The sequence below is a fragment of the Clarias gariepinus genome, chromosome 23, assembly GCF_024256425.1.
Source record: "Clarias gariepinus isolate MV-2021 ecotype Netherlands chromosome 23, CGAR_prim_01v2, whole genome shotgun sequence".
Classification (NCBI taxonomy): domain Eukaryota; kingdom Metazoa; phylum Chordata; class Actinopteri; order Siluriformes; family Clariidae; genus Clarias; species Clarias gariepinus.
Window position 1 is genome coordinate 9,276,415 of NC_071122.1, and position 22,681 is coordinate 9,299,095.

The 22,681-nt window shown below is 36.8% G+C and overlaps 1 protein-coding gene across 2 annotated transcripts in view; it reads left to right on the forward strand.

Annotated features, from left to right (window-relative positions):
- The window catches only part of LOC128511281 (E3 ubiquitin-protein ligase RNF123), a 151,891-nt gene that overhangs the window by 51,353 nt on the left and 77,857 nt on the right, over nucleotides 1-22,681 (forward strand). For both annotated transcript variants that reach the window (XM_053484058.1, XM_053484057.1), the window contains 4 exons: nucleotides 7,697-7,836; nucleotides 11,023-11,211; nucleotides 11,926-12,001; nucleotides 16,709-16,793. In XM_053484058.1, the coding sequence (XP_053340033.1) occupies nucleotides 7,697-7,836; nucleotides 11,023-11,211; nucleotides 11,926-12,001; nucleotides 16,709-16,793 (490 nt within the window). The remainder of the gene's footprint in view (nucleotides 1-7,696; nucleotides 7,837-11,022; nucleotides 11,212-11,925; nucleotides 12,002-16,708; nucleotides 16,794-22,681) is intronic.

A 22,681-nucleotide genomic window follows, 5' to 3' on the forward strand; every position in this document is an offset into this window, starting at 1 on the left:
ATAATTATACCAATAACTTGCAGTATTCCATACCCAGTACTCTTGTCACTCTTGTGTAACACTACAGCTTAGTCCTTTGGCTCAGTTTGAACCTTGTAAGCAATCTTACTTTCAGATCAACTAAACACCTACTTAATATAATGCATGCAAAAATACTGTTTTAAAGATCCTGATTTCCCAGGCATCGCTCCTCATATATACATATATTTTTTTAAATAACATTAACAATGTTCCGCTCTCCACCAGATTATGAGCATGTTTTATTAAAACGTCTGACTTCCTGTGACATTTCGCAAAACTACCAGTTGGATCGGAGCTCAGCTGGCTCCTCCAGTAAAGACACTCTGAGTCAGTGGCACATAAAATAGCCTTGCTGTTTTATGTGTGACGGAAATGCAGGCATAGCAAAGTGTGTGTGTGTGTTTGTAGGACATGTTCTAGTTGTTTGTGTGACTAAGCGGTAGTGTCACCTACTATTAAATAAATATCATTTATGCTTTCAGGTGAACAGGTTTTGTTTATTTTCTGCATGATTCTAATTTTTCAATTGCAAAGAGTAATGAAGCGAGAGACAAGCCCATCCTTATCTGTTCTGACTGAAACTAAAACCCATGTGTAGCCAGCCAAGTTCTTTCTTTCTTTATTAAAAACATGTCACAATTAATAACTGCGTAATGCATTTTTTTAGCTGATATTGGTGCTAAAATAAGGAAAATTTATGTTTTAATTCATGTGAGATTTATTTTGGAAGCATGAGGGTAGTGATAGAGTGTGAGAACATAAAACGTGTCCAAGATGACAACTTTGATTAAATGATGAAAATATGTGATGAATATAATGTTTAAGCAAAACTAAACTGATGCTACTCCAATGCTGTCAGTGCAGTTACTGCTCTGCCTGGCTGAAATATACAGCATTAACACATTTAACACCGATTTAATAGCACAGCGCAAATGGCCATTAATGAGGTAGGCTACATTCACTGCATGATTGAGAGGGATCACGTTCCGAGCATGGGTCGGGCAGGGACCATGTAAATGTAGTCAATTAAAATGGCTACATCTGTATGTGAGAAATAAATCAGTTACTGTAAAATCAGCTACAGTGTTGAGAGTTCCTGATACCACCCTGAAGATGTCCCCTTTTCTATAAGAACAAAAACGAGTTACACGTTTTTCTTTGTTAAATAAGAAAAGTTTGTAATCTGCTTAAAATGAAACACATTGGCTATATGGAGCATAGGCCATACAAGTTTTTATGAATTTGCTGTTACTTTAGAAATAATAGTGTCTTAGATAGATTGTTGATTATACAGTTTAATTCAAAAGTCTGTAGCCCCATGTTTCCAAGTGGAGAAAGGAACATGTACAGTATGATTTTTTTTACAATGTTAAATACCATGCCTACAGTATATCCTGTACAGTGCCTATTTAGCTGTACCAATTTATCTATTCCATAAATAATTATCTGAAATGTGGATTTGTCCTGCAACAACAATTGCAGAGAAATCAGTCAGTGCTATTAAAAATAATTCCTTTGCAAATTGAATGAAAATGTTAATTATTGCAAATTTATCTGCCGTACTGTATCTTATTATGGAATCTTTCAAATTATTCTGCTTGTTTTTAGATGCATGAACTCATTTTTAAGCTTAAAATTTTCTATTAATTAACATTTATTGAAAATATCTGCCAATTGAACAAGCTTGAAATTGGTAAACAGAATAATACACAGAAATAGGTTCTTATATTTGCAATCTTAAACTGTTTTTTTCTCTGATATTTGACTTGCTAAGATTTGTTTCTATAGTGAATATACCGGTGTTGAAATGTTCATCACAGTGTTCTCATTTGAAAGAGGTGGTATGACATCTGACTAAATAGTAACAGATATGTCATGATGAATTAACAAAGATTTACCAAGGAACATGGCAATTTTAGAATGTGGGTGTCAAAAAACTTCAAAATGATCAAAAAAGAACAAAAGAGAAATGATGGAGTGAAATTGACAAGCTCAAAGGGCCTCAGTGGGTTTTGTTCAGTTTGCATCTTGGATTTGATCCTCTAAAATTGCCCGAGGTGTGAATGTATGTGTCTGAGATGGATTTGCCCAGAAATGGATTGGCACCCTGTCCAGGAAGTGTGACTGTTTTTCCCTCCAAGAATAGTTTCCAAATCTATTTCCTTGAGTTAGGATGAGTAAATAAATGATCATAATGTTTGTTGGTAAAAAAAAAAAAAATACTACAATGTACAAATGAGTGCAGGTGTGATTTTTCTTTCTGTTCTTCATCCTAAGCAGGGTATTTTACTGCTGAGGAAAAAAGCCCTTCACAATGCTTAAATTAGTGTCTTGCCCATGAGAAATTGCATGAATTTACAACTTCTCAGCTTCTCATTTGTGTCTGTTCTTGACTTTTTTCCCTTTCTTGTTTTTAATCCTGCATGCTTGACTCCGATTGTCTCACTGGCCTTGTCCCTGTGCTAATAACGTCCAATTTTCTCGCTCTCATTTGCATGACTTCCAGGAGATTTGTCTATTGCTAGTTTCCAAAGTAAGTTCCACTGACACCACCCCCCCCCACACACATTTCCACTTTTCTTTTATTTTTGGTTCTTATTGAAACTGTTAGCACAGTGCGGCTTGTTTTAGGAAATGAACCACAAACCCACTTGTAGATGGAAGCTAATACCTGTGGTAACTTGGGTGATTGTTCTAGCCCAGGACGATTTCTGGACGATAAAGTGTTTAAACAAATTATACACACACGCGTTGGTAGAATAACTCTTCCTCTGTACGTACCACTCAAGAGCTCCATCACAAGTCATACATTTGCACCATTGTTTAAATCCCCTTTGTCAGAGTTTATGCTCTTGCACTGCATCAATTGTCCCTTTAGTTCTGATTTCCTTCCTTTAACCTTCTTCTTCCATCTGTGCACATTGCTCTTGTCAATGCCGTCATCTTTGTAAACATTCTGTAGCATAGTGCGAGACTATCAATTGTGACAAAAGGGATTTTTAAAAAAGGGTTCGAAATATATTCCTTGTAATGGAGACTATCTTCAGTGGAACCTTTGATCAGAGGAAGAGTTACTCTACCAACATGTGCAATTTAAATGTCCTATGTCAGTTAATAAAAAAAATGTACACCCACTTTTGCATTATAGTATAAATATAGTATAGCGCTCATACTCCAGTGATTTAGTTCTTGTGTATTAAATCATATTTATTTTAAAGATTTTTTACATTTAATTACTCAGATTCATCATAGACATTTATTAGAAGCTGTAGTTTATAGCTATAGTCACATAATTTTCTTTTCTTTACCTTTTAGCTTTACATTTTTTATTTATTAAACATGTATTTCTTCAATTTAGTTTCATTGTTTATTTTGCTTACCTTAATATTTTTACTTATGATTTTTTTAATTATAAAAAAATAAAAAAATTAAAATATTAGGGTAAATTATTTTTTACTTATTTATAATATTATTATTATATTATTTTTATTATTTTTTTATTATATATATATTAATAAAAATATTATATAATAATATAATTATATATTTTTTCTTTTTTAATTTTTTTACTTAAATTATTGTTATTTTTAGTAGTAATGATTTTTTTTCTTTCATGTTTTTTTTTCTTATTGTCAAGTCATTCCAATTCCAATTTGTCTATTTGTTTTTGTTTGTTTGGGATTGAACCCCGGAAAATATGAACATGCTATGATTATATTGGTACTTAAACTTTTCTCTGGTGTAACATCAGAATAATATATTGGCACCCTCATCTGTGTATGGGTGCATTGGCACTGACTGTCTAATGATTAATGGGTGATCCTGCAAGGAAGACAGGCTAATAGTACCATCATACTAATAATTCAAATGAAATTTGTCTCACTGGAGTAATTTTTAAAAAAGAAATGTTTTTAATAATTGCACCAGAATTCCCCTCTAGAGAATCTTCTCCTACTTTCATACTGTATGTAGTGATATGTGATTGGAAACAGACACTGGGTTGTGGCCTTTTATTTTTTCTTTTACCGAGCCTTGCTTTTCTGTTCTATACGTAATTACTTACTGCATCAGAGTCTGTATATCATCTCTTCAAAGCTTTGCATATAGATTTTATAGATATGTGTAATTGTACAACTCTCCTTAAGCTTTGTTTGTGCTTTCAAGCTTCTCTCCTATTTTATTTGCTTCTAAAATTTTATTTATTTGCTTCTATTCATGTTCTCTGTTTTGGTTAGATACATTTCTTACCTTATCATCATTTTATTTTTGGAAATGTGTGTGTGTTTTTTTTTTAAAGCAACATCCTTGTTGTTGGTTGTTCACCTGAGTACATACTTATTTGCATTGCTAATAATCCACGGATTATACATTCAAATTTATCAATTGCCTTTCGAGCTCCAGTCCTCTGAGATCTGTGCCGTAAAGCCAATCTACTTAGACCTGTATTGTCTAATCTAATGAAGAACATTGGAAAATCGACTTTGCACCAGCTGATCCTGCTAAAACCCAAACAAAAGCCTACGGCCTACGGCTCTCCCGGAGCTCTTGTTGGAATAAACGTTCTCTTCCTTTCCATGCACTTAATGGTTTGTAATTAGGAATTACCCATGCTTTTCATGTCATCAGTGCTGAGGCCCAGGAGGGGAAAAGGGGAATACGTTTATCTGATTACATCCATTGAGCTGTGAACACACTATACGTGTGTGCCGGTTAGTTCGAATCTATTAAAGACTCAAGATATGCCTTTGTGTTGTAAATGAAATCTTTGCAATAGATATGTACTGTTATTAAGAGGGAGGTGCGGGATCAGCGTGACGGTGACAGTATCACACAATAGAGTCAAACTTAAATTCAAATTCTGCTTTATCTGATTCAGTCTTTTATTTGATGTTGATTAAAGTTCCTACTTCCATGTCTGTTCCAGACAAATCTGAATATTTGCATGATCACAGGACACCACTGAGAAATGTGACCTTTTGGGAAAGAGGGTTTCTCACCACAGCAGACCATCAAGTCGCACAACAACTTGGCACAGGTTTTTTTTTTTTAACTCTTGATGCCCTTCTTGACACAACCCTCCCATTTCATCCGGGCTTGGGACCAGCACTGTATGCAGTGGCTGAGTAGTATGTGATGTGGCAACCCACTGAGGACAGGCCTCGAACCTGGATCCTCAAATTCCCAAACCAAACAACCTCTAGAGCCTTAGCCGATTATCATAAATGTGTTAATTACATAAAAAATGCAGCTTTTCTTCATTTTACAGTTTGGAAAGCATAATTATTCTAATTGTAGCATACAGCTATTTTTTTAGTCTCTGTAGTGATGGTGATTGAGGTAAAGCTAAGGAAATAGATGGCTTTTCTGATTGGTACTTTGGTAAATCTGCCTCGGATGGACCCCTTGGGGATCATGGCTAATTTTCAGCAATTTCTTCCTAAAGAAAGTACTCATTTAACAGCTTTATTCGAAAGAAGTGGTTACTGTTATCTATTTCTTTTTTCAGATGACAGACATTTTGAATAATTTTTTTTTGCATTAAATTCAGAGATTCTTTCCCTGAGGAACGATTGCTGAACTATAGAGATCAGAAGGCATTCAAAAATATTTTACAAATATTAAAAAAGTTTATTACAGTTTCATGTTGTGTCTTTTGGAGCAACAACTAACTCGTGAAAGAGGTTTCCGTTTTCAAACGGGGCAAATTTTGTGTTTTGTGAAACAAAGCAGTCTAATGCTGAACCAACTTATTCAAGTATCCCGAAAACCTCTCCACGCATGTTTCTAAACATTTGCAACTGTATGATCAAAATATGAAAAAAAAAACAATAAAATGTTCCCTGATGTTAAAAATGTCTTAGAAAAAAAACTCCATCCATACAGTATATTCAAATGTAAATATTCTAAAATATAAATTACAATAATAATTATAATGATCATACACTTTACTTAAGTCGGTCTTAATTGTCTTTTAACCCTCTATCCCTGAATTTGGAGTTGTGCCATGTTGTTACTTCCACATCTCTGTGTCTCGCTGCTTTAATCTCTCGGTTGGTGTGATGCTCTTTCTTTTGCCCTTTTAAGCCCGATTGTCCCAGTGGGCATCTATCAGCATGGAGGGACTCAAACAATCTAATCAAACATAAAGGTTATTTCTTTGTTAATGGTCCATGCCCACCTATCTGCAGATTAGCTTTATTCAGAGCTTCATTTAGTGCATTCGCTGCGCTCTTTACATTGCTCTCACTGGCTTTTAGCATGTCAGGTCAGGTTCTTTACTATGGGTGGAATTGAATTACCCAGAATGCTCCATGGTACTCTTTTGTCTGCACATAAAGCCCACAAATTAGCAAGAATAACACTGGCGGATGTGCCCTGATTTCTTTCTCTTGGCACATGTACATGATGCAATACTGTGGTCTGAGTGATTCAACCCTATGTGGACGACTGTAATGGATAGCTGTTGCTTTTTAAATTTTTTCATGCGTTTTCACTGATCTGATTTTGAGAATAAGGTTGATTTTTGTTGTTTTGTAATTACATGTCACCCATTAGGTTAACTTACCTTATTGTATAAATACATTACTAATTGGGATAATTACCTGTATGCTATATATTGGGCAAAGTACTGTATGTGGACACTTGATCTTTGCACCCATGTGTGGCAATGCCAAAATCATGGGCATTAACACTGAGGTGATTCTCCAACAGTCTCGATTGGAAGGGGAGTCTTGAAGCTTCAGCTTACAAAGACATTCTGGACAACTGTATGCTTTTAATTTTATGGCCACAGTTGGGAAGTCTTCACATGTGTGTAATGGTCAGGTGTTCCCAGGCATAGCTGTATGGTACAGTATGCTGGTATATTATACATGTAGTTGTAGGGGGTTTTGATATAGACCAAATTATATCTCTGTAAATGTAGGCTGAATACACTTAGTGATTATATATACATATATATGATAAGATGTGGCTTTAATACAGTACGTTTTTTTAAATAGTTTTTTGATTTTTTATTTAATATGATCACTCCAGGGGTCTGTAAAGTAAGTTAACTTTGTAATGTACCTTTATTTTGGGGCAGAACATCTTTCAGGGTGTGAAGGCTTTGTGCCGGGGTTGTAGCAGCAGCAAAAACTATAACTCGGTCTTCGATCTTACATTTACATTTAGGCATTTGGCAGACGATCTTATCCAGAGCAATTTACATTTTTTTTTTTGTTAACTTATTACACATCCGAGCAGTTGAGGGTTAAGGGTCTTGCTCAAGGGCCCAACAGTGACAACTTGGTGGTTGTGGGATTTGAACCTGGGATATTCCGAACCGTAGTTCAATGCCTTAACCACTGAGCTACCCCTGGCTACCCTCTGGTCTTCGATCAGAATAGATAGATAGAAATCTCCCATTTTTAAAAAAGATATACCACATCCAAATATTATAGTGTAAATATTCAGAAATATAAATAACAATAATACTATTAATAATAGATTTTACTTGAGACAATCTGTTTTTGAATGGTGTATAGATATTGTGGATAGCATTGTGTATTTTAATAAAATCTTACATTTTTTACTTGTAAATGATTCATTAGAGGAATAATTATTTGGGCTATATGGACTTTGATTATGGCCAGCATGCATTTGAACGAACAACACACTTTTGAATTGGTTGCAGAGCCCTGTCCGTCACTCCTGCTCCAAAGGCATATGGCGGAGCTCCTGAATCAGGACAAAGAAATGGCTGCTAGCTTCCTCAACAGCGTCCTCAACCAGCTCAACTGGGCCTTCTCGGAGTTTATCGGCATGATCCAGGAGGTAAGAGAAATGTGCATCAACAAGCTTTGTTGCCTACTGTATTTCTCGAGTAGCTGCATTACCATCATTCTGGGGCAGTTTAAACTTATTGAGGAAAATAAATGCTTTGAGAAAAGGCTTAGTCACAAAAGCGTTTAATGAAATATTACGGCTGTCTCTGGACTTAAACCGCTTGAAACTTTTAAATTATTCATAGCTGGAATGTTCAGTCGTATTGTCATTACTGCCACCAGTTGGTGTAGTGGATTAGTCTTTTCCATTTTAAGCAATACAATTTGCATACAAATGACAAAGTTGATTTTTTAGGACTTGCTGAATGTTTTTTAGTGATCAAGTAGTTTGTATTTGCGGCTGAGCATAAACAGAATTGTGCTGATTTATGCTGGCGTACCTGCTTTTACTTGTTCTGCTCCATCTGAATGGCATGCAAGGCTATGTTTATATCTTATCAACTAAAAAAAAAACTAATCTGGAGTATAGTTTAATTTATCTTTTAGACATTTTTACTTCATCAAAGCTTGAAATGATCTAAGGCTTGAAAAATATAGAATGGACTTTTGTTCTAGTCTTATTAAATAAGAGGTTTTACCATTGCACCATTCTGAGCATGATTAACAACCATACGTTACCCTTTTTCATGTGAGTCAGGGTTTCCCAACCCCTGTGGATGTGGCACATGTTGAGGTGAAAGATACATGGGCCTCTCCATTAATTATGCAAGCAAGCATTTTGTCATGATGCCTTTGCACACATGACCTCCATATTTCAACATCTTGTTCTGCAGTAGCTCAAGTTCTTCCACAATTAGTCCTGTCTTCCTGTATAATTTGATTTCAGTATAAAAGAAAGACGCCCATAAAGACTGATTTCTGAAAGTGAAAACAGACTTCCTGCTAGTTCTACTGTGTCATTATTAGCAATGGGAGGCTTTAGACTCTCTTGGGAAATTGTAGGAAGGAGCAGGAGTCCCTGGGTCTGTCCAGCAGTGAATTGAGCTTCAGCAGGGGAGCTGGAAAAGCTCTCTGCTCAGCCAGAAGCATCTCTTAACACAGCAGTGTTTGTGGCAGACTGAACCACCAGGTCTGCATTTAATGATTGGCCTTTGATGACTGGACTTCGTGGTTAGCAGTTGCAGGGAGACTTTTATCTCAGATGATCCCTAATTTAAAAGGCAGCAATCTTCAGAGGGGCACAGTTGTTCTTTAGTAGCTACCTCCTACCTAAAGTGGAGAAAATTGGGAGCTGGTGTAGCCATGTTGTGCAGTGCACTGATAAGACATGCGGCAGAGTTCTTTAGCAGAATAGCTTTGTCCTTTTGAAGCTTAGCAGATATTCAATTCATATTTATTTATGCAGCATTTTTAACAATGGTCATTGTCGCAAAGCAGCTTTACAGAATCAAAAAAGGATGGAAATAATTTGAAAAAGTGTGAGAAAATATGTATAAATTATAATTATCAGTTTTTCCTCGAATTGTTAAGCATTTGGCCTTACACGTGTGCGACATGCTAGATAATAATGCAAAGTAGGACTTTGTTAATTGTTAAAAGTGGTTAGATGTTGGTACAGATACTGTCTCCCCTAATTAATAAAGCTTCCTGTAGTATTACAGATATTTTTGGGAGGATCATACTAATTAGTTTATAGGTTGTTTTGTCATCTGGCCTTGGATATTTTTTGTCTTTACTTTACCCTTATACTGTATAGGTGATGGACTACTAATCAAAATGTGTAAAATTAAAAACAGTTTATATATTTAATTTCATTAACATTTGTATGATTTGTATGAAGTAACTTATTTATGTAACCTACATAAATGGACAAAACACCAAGCTCTTTATAAGACACAGATGTCTTTTGCATGGTGTTGGTTTGCAGTTATTTTTCTAAACAACCTAGAACTGGTAGGTTGGTAGGTCTGCCTTGGGTTTGTGGAGCTCCTGTATGAATAGAGCTTCCAGGATGGGTACAGTAGGTCACCCAGTATTGGTAGAGCTCCCCTAATCGATAAAACCCACAGGATTGATAGAGCTCACCGGGTCGATAATGTTCTTGAGATTAATAGAGCTCCTGTGATAGGTAGAGCTTCGTGATCCAAGTATTGGTAGAGCTTTCAGTATTAATAGAGCTCCCATTATTGCTAAAGCTTGCAGTATTGCTAGGCCTTCCTGGATTGACAGTGCTCCTGTGATTGATAGTGCTCCTGTGAATGATAAAGTTCCCAGTATTAGGAGAACTTTCAGTATTGATAGAGCTCCTGTGATCAATAGAGTTCCCGTGATTAAGGTTTCCGGTATTGGCAGAGCGCCCCATGATTGTTCGAGCTGCCGTGTATTCTCACTATTGGTACTGTAGAATGTCATGTGATTGACAGACCTTCCGTAATTGATAGAACTCCCATGATTGATAAAGTTCCCAGTATTGGTAGAGCTTTCAGGTTAGATAGTGCTCCCAGGGTTAATAAAGCTCTTTAGTTCTCTCAGTTTGTAGAGTTTAATGGAATGGTAGAATTGAAAGCCCCAATGTTTGGTTGATCTCTCTTCGGTCAGTTAATATCTGTGATTAATAAAAGCCTCTTTTTTTGTAAGAGGCTCCAAGTTGGTCAGATAAACCGAGTGTTGCTAGTTGATCAGGGTTTGTACCTCATCTGAACAGATAGTACATTTTCATAAGCAGAATGACATATACAGTATAAAGTCTTGCGCAAAAATATTGAGCTAGACCCTCTTGTGTTTTAATCTTGACAAATAGTTCTCCAGGCTTCCTGAAGGACATTTTGCTTCTGATTTTTTAGTGTAGTCCCTGTACCCGAGCATTTTCTGAGGAATGTGTTTTGTTTGTTACGCCACGCAGTGACCTATGAATCATTCAAGCATGAAAGAAAATCTAACTTAAGGCATGAACCAGTAAGAAACAGGTGCAGATGATGACATATGATCAAGCAGGTCCAGTATATACTGGTGGTGCTGAATGCTACAGTAAGTGGTTGGAACAGACAAACCATCAATTTTTTAATTTTATCTTTAGGCACTTTGCATCCTGTTACAGTAAAACAGTTGTTCCAATTACTTTAATTGAATCTACATCATTTAATTCAATAAGAGGAAATGAGGGGCATGTGAAGACTCTGCACTGTACTGTATATCTTGGTAACAAATGGAGTAGTAATGAATCATTTTGTATCAGATCCAACAGGCCGCAGAGCGTCCAGAACGTAATTTTGTGGACACGAGACAGCTGAAAGTGTGTGCCACGTGCTTCGACCTGTCTGTCAGTCTGCTGCGTGTGCTGGAAATGACTGTCACTCTGGTACCCGAGATCTTCTTGGACTGGAGCCGGCCATCAGCCGAGCTTCTGCTCCGTCGCTTGGCTCAGGTGGGTAATGGTTAGTAACAAACCTGGAGATGTACTGTTTAATTCATATTACAAATACATGTAGTTTCTTTATCTTTATCTAAAATGTGCAGTGGTGAGGATTTAGGGTTACTGATCAGAGGGTTGAGGATTCAAACCCCAGTACCACCAAACTGCCAAAAAATCTCTTCTTCTTCTTCTTACTTGTATAGTGCAGCACAAACTTATGTTAGGAATCTGCTCATGGGATTACTATTGTGTACTTGTTTTTTTGCACTCTTTTTTTCAAATTAACACTTAATGTTTTGTGTGACAGGTGTGTGTGAGTGTGTGCCTTTGTTTTCCTGTTTGTGTTAATGCATGTGTAAGATAAGACCTACCTACACATCCTCACTTTGGAGGTGTGTGTTCATACAGTATGTGTTCCTGAAGTTGGATTTTTTTATTTCTTTAAAGGCTAAGCAATTCTTTTCTCTCTTGTCCCCTTTTCTTGCTCATATGTCTCTTTTTTCTCTTTTTTTGTCTTTCTTTGTTTCTTGACAAATCTATGTGATGTAGGCATAATGTTTATGATTGAAATAAATTGATGGTTGTTTCAATTCACTATTCTGAACATCTTTCCTGAAAGCTTTTCACACCTGCAGCCCAATGAGTGTGAGATGTGTAAATAGCTCAGAGTACTTTGGTACCTGTGCAATTTGGCTAATGACAGGTCTTTGTATATCTGTCCTCCAGCTCCTAAACCAGGTGCTGAATCGAGTAACGGCTGAGAGAAACCTCTTCGATCGTGTGGTCAACCTTCGCCTCCCAGGTAACGCTGGCACATATTCAGATTTGTTCTTTATAGGTATTTATAGCTTTATAGCTGAGCTCCATTACGATAATTTAATGGAAATATAGCGGTGATGCTGTGTTAGTGTGCTAGGTTCAATCCGTTCATGTGTCATGTAGCTTTGCAGGAATGAATCTCACAAACTAGTTCTAGCTCAATTATCTTAATTTCACAACAATATACAGTAGAGGCACATATACTGAACCCACTGTTTCTGTTGGCACACAAGGCCTGTGCAATTCAATCGACTATGCAGTTGAATCGTTTATTGAAAATTTTTAAATAGATTCAAAAGGATCAATAAACTTTTTTATTTTGGTAACTAATAAATTATCCAACTATCTAATATAAAGTATTTGAAACGATAAATTGTCTAACATGGATGAATTCCATGCTTCAGTCTTACTCAAATACTCAAATAGAGTAGCGCTTCTTATTCTTTTGAGTTTGTACTGGTTGGTGCAATACCACCACATACTGGACTGGAGTGTAGAACAGAAGATTGGCAGGAAAAAAATATTACCACTTTGTATGAGACTTGACATTAAAACAATCAATAACACACAATAAACAGCTTTTTGATGCTTATCGGATACTCTTAGGAGTTAAGAATGTTTAAAAATCTAAGGGATTTGGAAATGTTCCAGGAAATGTTTCTGGTGAAAATGGATCGAAATAGATCAGACAATTAATATTTAGCATATATATTTTTTTATAAAGCACAATAATGCTGTTGATGTAGCGTCATTTATTAATTTATCCTAGCGCTATACTGATACACTCTAGTGCCGGAACACTCTTTTAATCCTTTGATCCAATTTGTTTTTGGAATATTTTGACCTATTATGACAGAAAAGCCATTATTATTGTTTTAATCATAAAAAAACAACAACAGGCAAAGCAAAGTACATTTTGGAAGTTCATATTGGATGTAAATCTAAATAAGTTAAAATGGTAAGCGTAAGTTTAATATTTTAAACTAAGCAAAATGTACATGTTAAAAAACAGAACTAATTACGTTTTTTAGGGCAAAATCTTTGACCTGAAGCGTAATGATTGATTGAAACATAAAAACTAATGAGACATTATTTTAAATGGATATAGAGCTTTTTTTTTTTTGAGGCATTGTACAGTAGATCGCAGGGGTAAGGGGCTGGTGTAGTTTAAAAGCTACAGTAATGAAAGCTCTAATTACATGTTGTCTAATTAATAACATAATTTTTTTTTCTATCAATATCATTATTATTTAACATTTAAATAATATAGTTATTTAATGTTGGTCATTTTGGTTGGGAGCTGTCCACCCTGGTGCTCGATGATTGGATTTAAACTTCATTGGTTGCACAGATGGAAACCACTGATGTTCCAATAAAACAACTGCATTAAATGCATTTTTAATAACATGATGATTTCCAAAATGTAAGTCACACATTTTCAGGATACACACTGTCAGATTTTTTGCCGTGTAATGCATTGTTCCACCCCTACTATCAGTAATATCACCCTGATATCATTCTCAGCTAAAGCTACCGCTGACCTGCCCGGTTTCTCTTTTATTATGCCCGTCACCTAAATCTAAATCCAGCTCATTTGAAAGTCATCAGAAGAAGAGACAGTTTTGGCATCAAACCATAACTCAATTTTGCTAGAGGATATTGAACTTCTCCTCAGCCGCGAATGCCAATTTATCAGACATGACACAGGAGAATGACAGTATTTATAATGCATGAAGTCGGGGTCACCCTCTTAGTGTTGAGCGCTGTGAACAGCAGAACCCAAGGACGTCATTGACAAGGTGAGCTGTATGTAGATCAGCATTTTAGCAGCGGGGACTTAAATAAGTTGCATGGGATTGTCCTCTTTTCCAACAATATAAAGCCTCTACAGTGCCTAAAAGTGCATATACAGTGGTGTGAAAAACTATTTGCCCCCTTCCTGATTTCTTATTCTTTTGCATGTTTGTCACACAAAATGTTTCTGATCATCAAACACATTTAACTATAAGTCAAAGATAACACAAGTAAACACAAAATGCAGTTTTTAAATGATGGTTTTTATTATTTAGGGAGAAAAAAAATCCAAACTTACATGGCCCTGTGTGAAAAAGTAATTGCCCCCTGAACCTAATAACTGATTGGGCCACCCTTAGCAGCAATAACTGCAATCAAGTGTTTGCGATAACTTGCAACGAGTCTTTTACAGAGCTCTGGAGGAATTTTGGCCCACTCATCTTTGCAGAATTGTTGTAATTCAGCTTTATTTGAGAGTTTTCTAGCATGAACCGCCTTTTTAAGGTTATGCCACAACATCTCAATAGGATTCAGGTCAGGACTTTGACTGGGCCACTCCAAAGTCTTCATTTTGTTTTTCTTCAGACATTCAGAGGTGGATTTGCTGGTGTGTTTTGGGTCATTGTCCTGCTGCAGCACCCAAGATCGCTTCAGCTTGAGTTGACGAACAGATGGCCGGACATTCTCCTTCAGGATTTTTTGGTAGACAGTAGAATTCATGGTTCCATCTATCACAGCAAGCCTTCCAGGTCCTGAAGCAGCAAAACAACCCCAGACCATCACACTACCACCCCCATATTTTACTGTTGGTATGATGTTCTTTTTCTGAAATGCTGTGTTACTTTTACGCCAGATGTAACGGGACACGCACCTTCCAAAAAGTTCAACTTTTGTCTTGTCGGTCCACAAGGTATTTTCCCAAAAGTCTTGGCAATCATTGAGATGTTTTTTAGCAAAATTGAAACGAGCCTTGATGTTCTTTTTGCTTAAGTGGTTTGCGCCTTGGAAATCTGCCATGCAGGCCGTTTTTGCCCAGTCTCTTTCTTTTGGTGGAGTCGTGAACACTGACCTTAATTGAGGCAAGTGAGGCCTGCAGTTCTTTAGATGTTGTCCTGGGGTCTTTTGGGTCCTCTCGGATGAGTTGTCTCTGCGCTCTTGGGGTAATTTTGGTCGGCTGGCCACTCCTGGGAAGGTTCACCACTGTTCCATGTTTTTGCCATTTGTGGATGATGGCTCTCACTGTGGTTCGCTGGAGTCCCAAGGCTTTGGAAATGGCTTTATAACCTTTACCAGCCTGATAGATCTCAATTACTTTTGTTCTCATTTTTTTCTGAATTTCTTTGGATCTTGGCATAATGTCTAGCTTTTGAGGTGCTTTTGGTCTACTTCTCTGTGTCAGGTAGCTCCTATTTAAGTGATTTTTTGATTGAAACAGGTGTGGCAGTAATCAGGCCTGGGGGTGACTACAGAAATTGAACTTTTAACTGTGATAAACCACAGTTAAGTTATTTTTTAACAAGGGGGGGCAATTACTTTTTCACACAGGGCCATGTAGATTTGGAGTTTTTTTTCTCCCTTAATAACATAATCTTCATTTAAAAACTGCATTTTGTGTTCAATTATGTTATCTTTGACTAATAGTTAACGGTTTTTGATGAGCAGAAACATTTAAGTGTGACAAACATGCAAAAGAATAAGAAATCAGGAAGGGGGCAAATAGTTTTTCACACCACTGTATGTAAACATCTTATTTTAGTAACGTTCAAGCTTTTTCAATCGCCATTTCTGAATGATTTATGCATATAATACAGACTTTATGATGTGGTGACTAAATCCGCAGGTTAATTAGCCACCACACAAGTAAGAGCATGACATAAATAGGTCTTGACAGGATCCGTCAGTTTCTGTTCACGCCAGGTTCACACGTTCGGAAATGCCGCTTGTTCCATTTAGCAAATAATCCATGCTCTATATAACTGCACTAAAGTGATTTTCCACACTGCAGAAATCCAATTATTAGTTAAATGTCATCCTCATCGTCTTGAATGGCTTGAGCTCAATTTGTATTGAGGGCACGACAGATGCGTTATCAGCAACGCCACACAAGTTTCTGACACGTTTACAAGATCGCTGCTCAGTGTTCGAGGATCTGCCACTCTGTAAATTGCCTTTGTGCCACCACTGCGGGAATCCGCAGTGATTTCTCTGTAAACGCTGAGATGAATTGTGCTGCAAATTGTGTTTATCCAGACTAAACAAGCTTGAGTATGTGCATCTGTTTTTTATTGTAGGCTTTTTTTTTTTTTTTGCTTACATTTTTGAAACAACTAACAGGACTCATTTTTTTATGTTACTGTAAAAAACATGTTAACCTTTTGCGACCCGGATGTTCATATAAGAGGACATGTAATTTTCCCCCAGCTATAATACTGTGCAAGTCTTGAGCTACTGTAGTCCTCATTTCTTTTTAATATTGTTTCCAAAGAGCCAGACTTTATTATATTTTTAATGCAGACTTGAGGACTTTTCTACAGGACTTTTTTTGTCTCTTGTTTTTGGCATGTTTTTGTCTCATTAGCTAAACTTTAGTCACTTTAACAATTCTATTTAAGTTTTTTAATACATTATAATACACTATAATACATGGCATATGTTGTCCTAATACTTTTGGGTAGCACTCTATGTGAGAACACCAGCACCTAACTATTCTTTGCATTTGCATTGCTTTGCATTGTTTATAGTGGTTTTGTTTAAATACTTTCATAAGATAAATGTACTTCAGGTAACGCTTGACCTGTCTTATGAATAATAAATCTCATTAATCTCTGCATATGCTTATGAAGGGTGGTAATAATGTTTTTCAGCTGCACATATCTGTGTGTTTGTATGTGTATAGGGCTGGAGAGTGTGGATCATTACCCCATACTGGTTGCAGTTACAGGAATTCTGGTGCGAGTTCTGGTCGACTCTGAAAGACACGGGTGAGTCCTTGACCTGCTTTTCTCATTTTGATTTATCCTGCCATTATTGAAGCTGGCTTTAATGTCGAAAAACTGAACATGGGCTTACCCAAGGCTTTAGTAAACATAATTCGAAATGTCATGTTTCCTGGATGACCGATTTTTATTTTATTTTTGTCTCTGTGACTTTCCCGTAAGCCTTCAGAGGTCAAGTTTCTTTTTAAAGACCTTGGTAGCTTGAAAAACTGAAGCAAGTGACACAGTTGTGCTTGCGTAAATGTGTTAATGTGTGTTTGTCTGTGTATATGACCGTGTCCCGACTGTTCTCCAGGAGCACCTAGACTGCAGCGATGTCTGGCACCTTGTACATCCTCGTGGAGTTATAGTATCCCTAGACGTGTTAGTTATGTCAGGAGCATTAGGGGCAGCATGCAGCCTGTGGACACACTCGTTAATTTTTTCACACGCCCGACATCTCAATCCTTTTTACTCCCCATCTGTTTTCACGCATTGACCTACAAAAGAGGCTAGAGAGTTGGTAGATTCCTTGTGCTGTATATATATTCCAAGAAAAAGCTCAGCGTAGATGGTGAAACAGTCATCTGTCAGGTCGCGCACTGTCTGAGGCTTGTCAAAACCCGGTGTTTGTTTCAGCGCTTGTTTATCATTTTGCCCTTAATAAATTCCGGCTGCCAGAAGGAAAAGAAAGAAAGGTGCAGGTTATCCGAGAACCTTTACAACTATTGGATGGTTTCTTCGGCTATTTGTGAAAGTTTGCCTCCTCATTTGGGGCGTTCTGTAAATAGCCTTACCTTTTCACAGCTCCTGGGTTTGGTTCCACATGGTCAGTCAGTTGGTGGTAGGGTTGCAAGTCTCACACATTTTTCTTAACAATAGTCGGACATGTTAAGACTTATAATAATTAAAAGGATTATTTAGAATTAATGATAGCCAGTTTCCCCCTTTAGTTCACGTTTTATTCAAACTGTTGTACAATCCAGTGTTTTCCATAACCTGATTAATGTGTAGCGGCCATGCCAAATAACCAACATGGAACTAGTATTTAGTTCATATCTGTTGCTAGTGTCGGTTTAGAGCCAGTTCAATAGCAACCTTCTAAAACCTGGCTTTGTTATTCAGTTGGCTAGAGAGTCACGTCATTAGGTCTCTGTATATGTCCATGTATGTCTCTACTTTCCCTGCAATGCTAACATAAAAAAAAAATGCAGACATTGAAAAAATTGCGAACTTCAACATGGCTTTGCAAGCAGTTCTTGTGGTATTATCATTACTACGAAGCTTTCTACAAACTTTCAGTTGGTTGTGATAATCTCGACTCCAGCCCCTGGCGTAAAGGGTTTTTGTTCTGCAAGCAAAACAAACCTTATCGTTTAATACATTTTTAATCTGCTAAAATTCTTTACAGCAATTAATCAATTAACAATAAATTATCTTTATTAGGAGATGAATAATCTTCTATAACAGCACCTTGAAAAGCCGTGCCAGACAAATCACACAGGTTGTAGTGATGCACCCCCTTGTTCTCATTGAAATGTAGCATCATTTTCTACCAATCTTTAATGATAATGTGTTTTCCTCAGCGCAGCATTTTGGCCTGTGAAGCTGAACTGTGTTTGATATAATGGCTATAATTGTTTCTTCTGAAGCACTTCAGCATCTGTCAGGCTCTGCTGATTGTCTGCCCCATGTCTGGCTGTGTGCACGTTGAAACTCTGTCAAGACTCGTTTTTCGGATATTTTCTAATTTCTGCCTTTGTAGATATAATTTTGCTGTTTCCTTTCCCTGATGTCCATTAGACGAGTGGCTCTGTGTCCATTACACAGCTGAAACAGTGTTTGGGAAGAGTGGGGGTCTGTAATGCAGAGAGCGGTCCGAGGTGCTCTGTTCGGTCATCATGTTCTCTATTACTGCACACGTTTATCGGCTCAAGCTTTAAAATTCCCGGCCATTTTGCTCTCAGTTTCATTGAGGTTTTTTCCCCTCAATTCCGTCTGCTCTAAGGCAGACGTGCAGATACCATGGTGAATTATAATTACTGACTCAGTATGGCAAAAAGAGAGGAAATCTCTTCTCTTAATCTTATTTTTATTTTTTATTGGCGTTTATTTGATGCTGGTTGTTACTTACATAGTCATGATTGAATATTATTAATTTTAAGTTTTGTTTGAGCATTATTAGTTTAATAAGTACTGTCTGAGAATTATTAGTTTATTTAGTACTGACTGAGCATTATTAGTCATATAGTTTGTTATAATAATTTTAAGATTATTGTTTTTTTTTCTGACTACATGTCTTTTATTAAGTTGAAGTTTCATAACTAGCCTTCCAGGTCTTAATAAGATGAAGAAAAGTTTCCCCCAATTCCAGTTTTAAAAAAAATCCTCTAAATGTTTTCTTTGCATGTAAATTCTACAAAAACAGTGACCGTTTTGATTGGGCAATGTATGGTTAGAAATAATATGATTACAATGTGCAAAGTCTAAATTAAAACAACAAGTATATACTGTATAGTACGCTAGGAGGAAGCTGATGACTGGAAACATCCAGAAAGAAGTAACAGACAAATTGGCTCTGCCTGTAAAGATGAATATCTTTGAGAATCTACCTGTGTCATTTTAAATCCATACTGAATTTGCTTTAAATTGTAGGTATTTTGGTGTATCTTCGAAAGCAATCAAAGCCCAACATTTTGTTAGAATAGATTTGGAATGTGAAACCCAGGATAAGGAACACAAACAAGTTTGCTCAGAGCTTTGCTGTCATCAGACTCCCTCCCTGTGAAAGGAATCAGTGATATTTGCAAGAAGAAAAAAGAAAAAAAAACTTACTCTTGGTTCAGGGTCCAAAGAGCTGTCTATCCTTTCATTTTTTCATTTATTTCTTTTTTAGATTTGATGTCTGTCAGTTTTTCTTTGTTAAAAGTAGGTCCCTTTGCTCATACCATTGTTTTACCTGAGGCACTTTAAGAGTAAAGAGTCAGAGCCAGTGAGACCTTGTCAAAAAGTGAAAAATGTAATGTGAATCCGGCTAAACATAGACTCACCCCGAGGCACAGAATCAGAAAAACAACAGTCGCCCAAGGCTGATCGCTCCAGTCCTTGCAGTATATTTCTGTCCTGTTGTGTGAAATGTCTTGACATCCTACCCAAGTTATGTTATTCACAAAGAATCTGGGCCAGACGAGCAGACTCTGGGCCAGGCATAATCAGACTTACTTGTTATGCTGGACCTGAATACTGCCAGAATTCCCCCTGCTGTCTTACATTTGGAGAATTTGCTCAAAAAAGTACATTCGTATACATCATATAGCCTGTGTATCCCCCCACCTCGTCCCTAGACACACTTGCTTATCTCTTCGTCATTCTCAGATAAGACATGGCCTTTTCCTCATAATGTCAGCCAGCTCACCCTACACGTGTCTCTACTTTATGAGCTTTCATCCCATCTACGCTCTTCACACAGTGCTGATGGACTGTAACTGCTTCATGGTAGGTTTTTTTCCTATGTGAAGGAAGCTGCAAAAGATGACCTTTTGACATAAATATTGTGACTTTATTTATCTTATGGTTAAAACGCACAAAAAGAAATCTGGGAAAATCTTTCCAGTTTTGTGTAGCACTCATGTCATTTGCTATTTAATTTATCCTTAGCAAGTTTTATTTAACTCTAAAAAATATTTGATATAATTTTGTACATATTTGTCAAGATTATATTTCTAATAGTGGGGTTTATAAGAACGAGAATAAGGTTTAAAGCTGTTGTTTACCTCTTGAGTATGAAATGTGTGAGAAAATATGTATAATTCAAAATCCGATTGTCCTGACGGGCAGGCCGTGGGCGACGGTAGCAAGGAAAAACTCCCTGAGATGGCAATAGGAAAAAAACCTTGAGAGGAACCAGACACAACAGGGAACCATCCTCATTTGGGTGATTACGGATAGCAGGAATTGTTTTGCAGTCATACTGGAAGTTCAACATGATAGGAGATTATATACAGGCCAGGACTATCTTCATGGTAAAGAGGAACCATCCCCAGTTCCCACATGCATTCCAAGCAGACCACACAATGTCTTCATGCACCGAGATCTCCAACCAGGGTGCCAGGATGAGTCAGACCAGGTCTGGATCAGGTCTGCGGAACAGAGGGGGCCTGGATCACTGGAAGCTTAGGAGCAGCATGTGTAGCTTGACAGGGAGATGAGAAGAGATGACAGTTAGGTATGGACACAGTTACATAAGGTACAAGATGAATGTATATTTAGTGCAGACTGCAAGCAGGGACTCCAGCAGGACTATGACAGCATGACTAAAAGGAAGAGCCAGAAGGAAACCCAGACATGAGGGCTCCCTGGAAAGTGAAGCAACCAGTCTCTCCACCGTCAACAAACCTGTGTGATCAATGAGAGTGGGGAAGACAGCATCCAAACATACCAGTTCACCACAATACTCTATGTCCACGAGTGCCCCAGATTTGCTCCTTCAACTAAGGCAAATCTATTCACAAAAATTCTTGGCTAAATAAAGAGGTTTTCAGCCTCATTTTAAACACTGCGACAATGTCTGAAGGCCGAACATTAATTGGGAGCAATTATTAATTTTGAAGCAATTCCATTTATCTATACCAAGATCCATCTCCAGAAACTAGAATAGTTAAATTTGAGTTAGCATGCTAACCAGAATTAGCATTTGCTAGGACTATCAAGACACACTATATCAAGCACACTTATTATTTAACTGCTTTTACTGTACCTCATAAAATTCTGAATCTGAGTTATTAGAAAGTTCAAGAGTGGATTCTCTGTCCTATAAACTCTGGAATTAGCATTTTAGCATTGCTAGCATTATAAACTACATGATAAGTCATTGAGTTGCTTGATAACCAAGTGTTTTTTTAACACAAATTCAGCTAATACCGGTTTGCGAATGATTACGAATGATTTTCTTGGCCTGTTTTTCTTTGTAGTTTAAATGTCTTAAAACTCTAGGCTTTATCTACATATTGATTACGCACTTATTCAGGAGCAGCACTGCTAATTTTGTGTCACCTGTATAACATTAAGTAATAGGTAATTGCGTATATGCAATGCTATGTATATTCTACATTTTAAAGATTTCTAGGACTCATATTAAGTTGTTTAATAAGGATAATAAACTTTAAAGGATTACATTTTTAGTCTATTCCACTGACTGGCTATGAGTCTTGGTTTATTTTGTACTCATGCCGGACCTAAAATATGTTACAACAGAAAACAGAAGAAACAACAGCAATGAATGCCACAATTTTTTTAATTAATAATTTTTCCACTGTAGGAATGCAGGGCAGAAAATAGTCCCAGAAACACCTTTTCTATTTTAAGGAAACGTGAAAGAAATTAAGTGCTGCTGTCCTTGGCACGTCACACCCCGAGCAAAATCCTTAATGAGGAAAGCACTGGTGTGACATGAGGCACCTTCTGTCATGCTGAATCCCTGCTGAGGGGTTTGCTTGTACACTGTGTGCTGTTTTTCTTCTCTGTGTTCATTCATCAAATGTCAAATATATTTTTTTACATTGGGATTATTGAAACAATCATTCAAATGTTTTATGTTTTTGTTCTTCAGCTAAATGTGTCTCATACTGTATCTACTAAAGCAGCATAAAGAAGAATCAAGCAGTACTTTTCTAGTGGTTGATTCAGAATGATTTAATTAAGAACAGTATTTATATTATAATAAGATAACTATCATCTGTTCAAGGATAATTAACAAACTTGTTTATTAAGTAATGATATGACATTCAAGATGAATTTGTTTCATAATAGCATAATACATACAGTATAATAAATAGAATGACACCATTCTGTTATTTACCAATGAAAAGGGTTAATTACTTATAGGCTATTTTTTT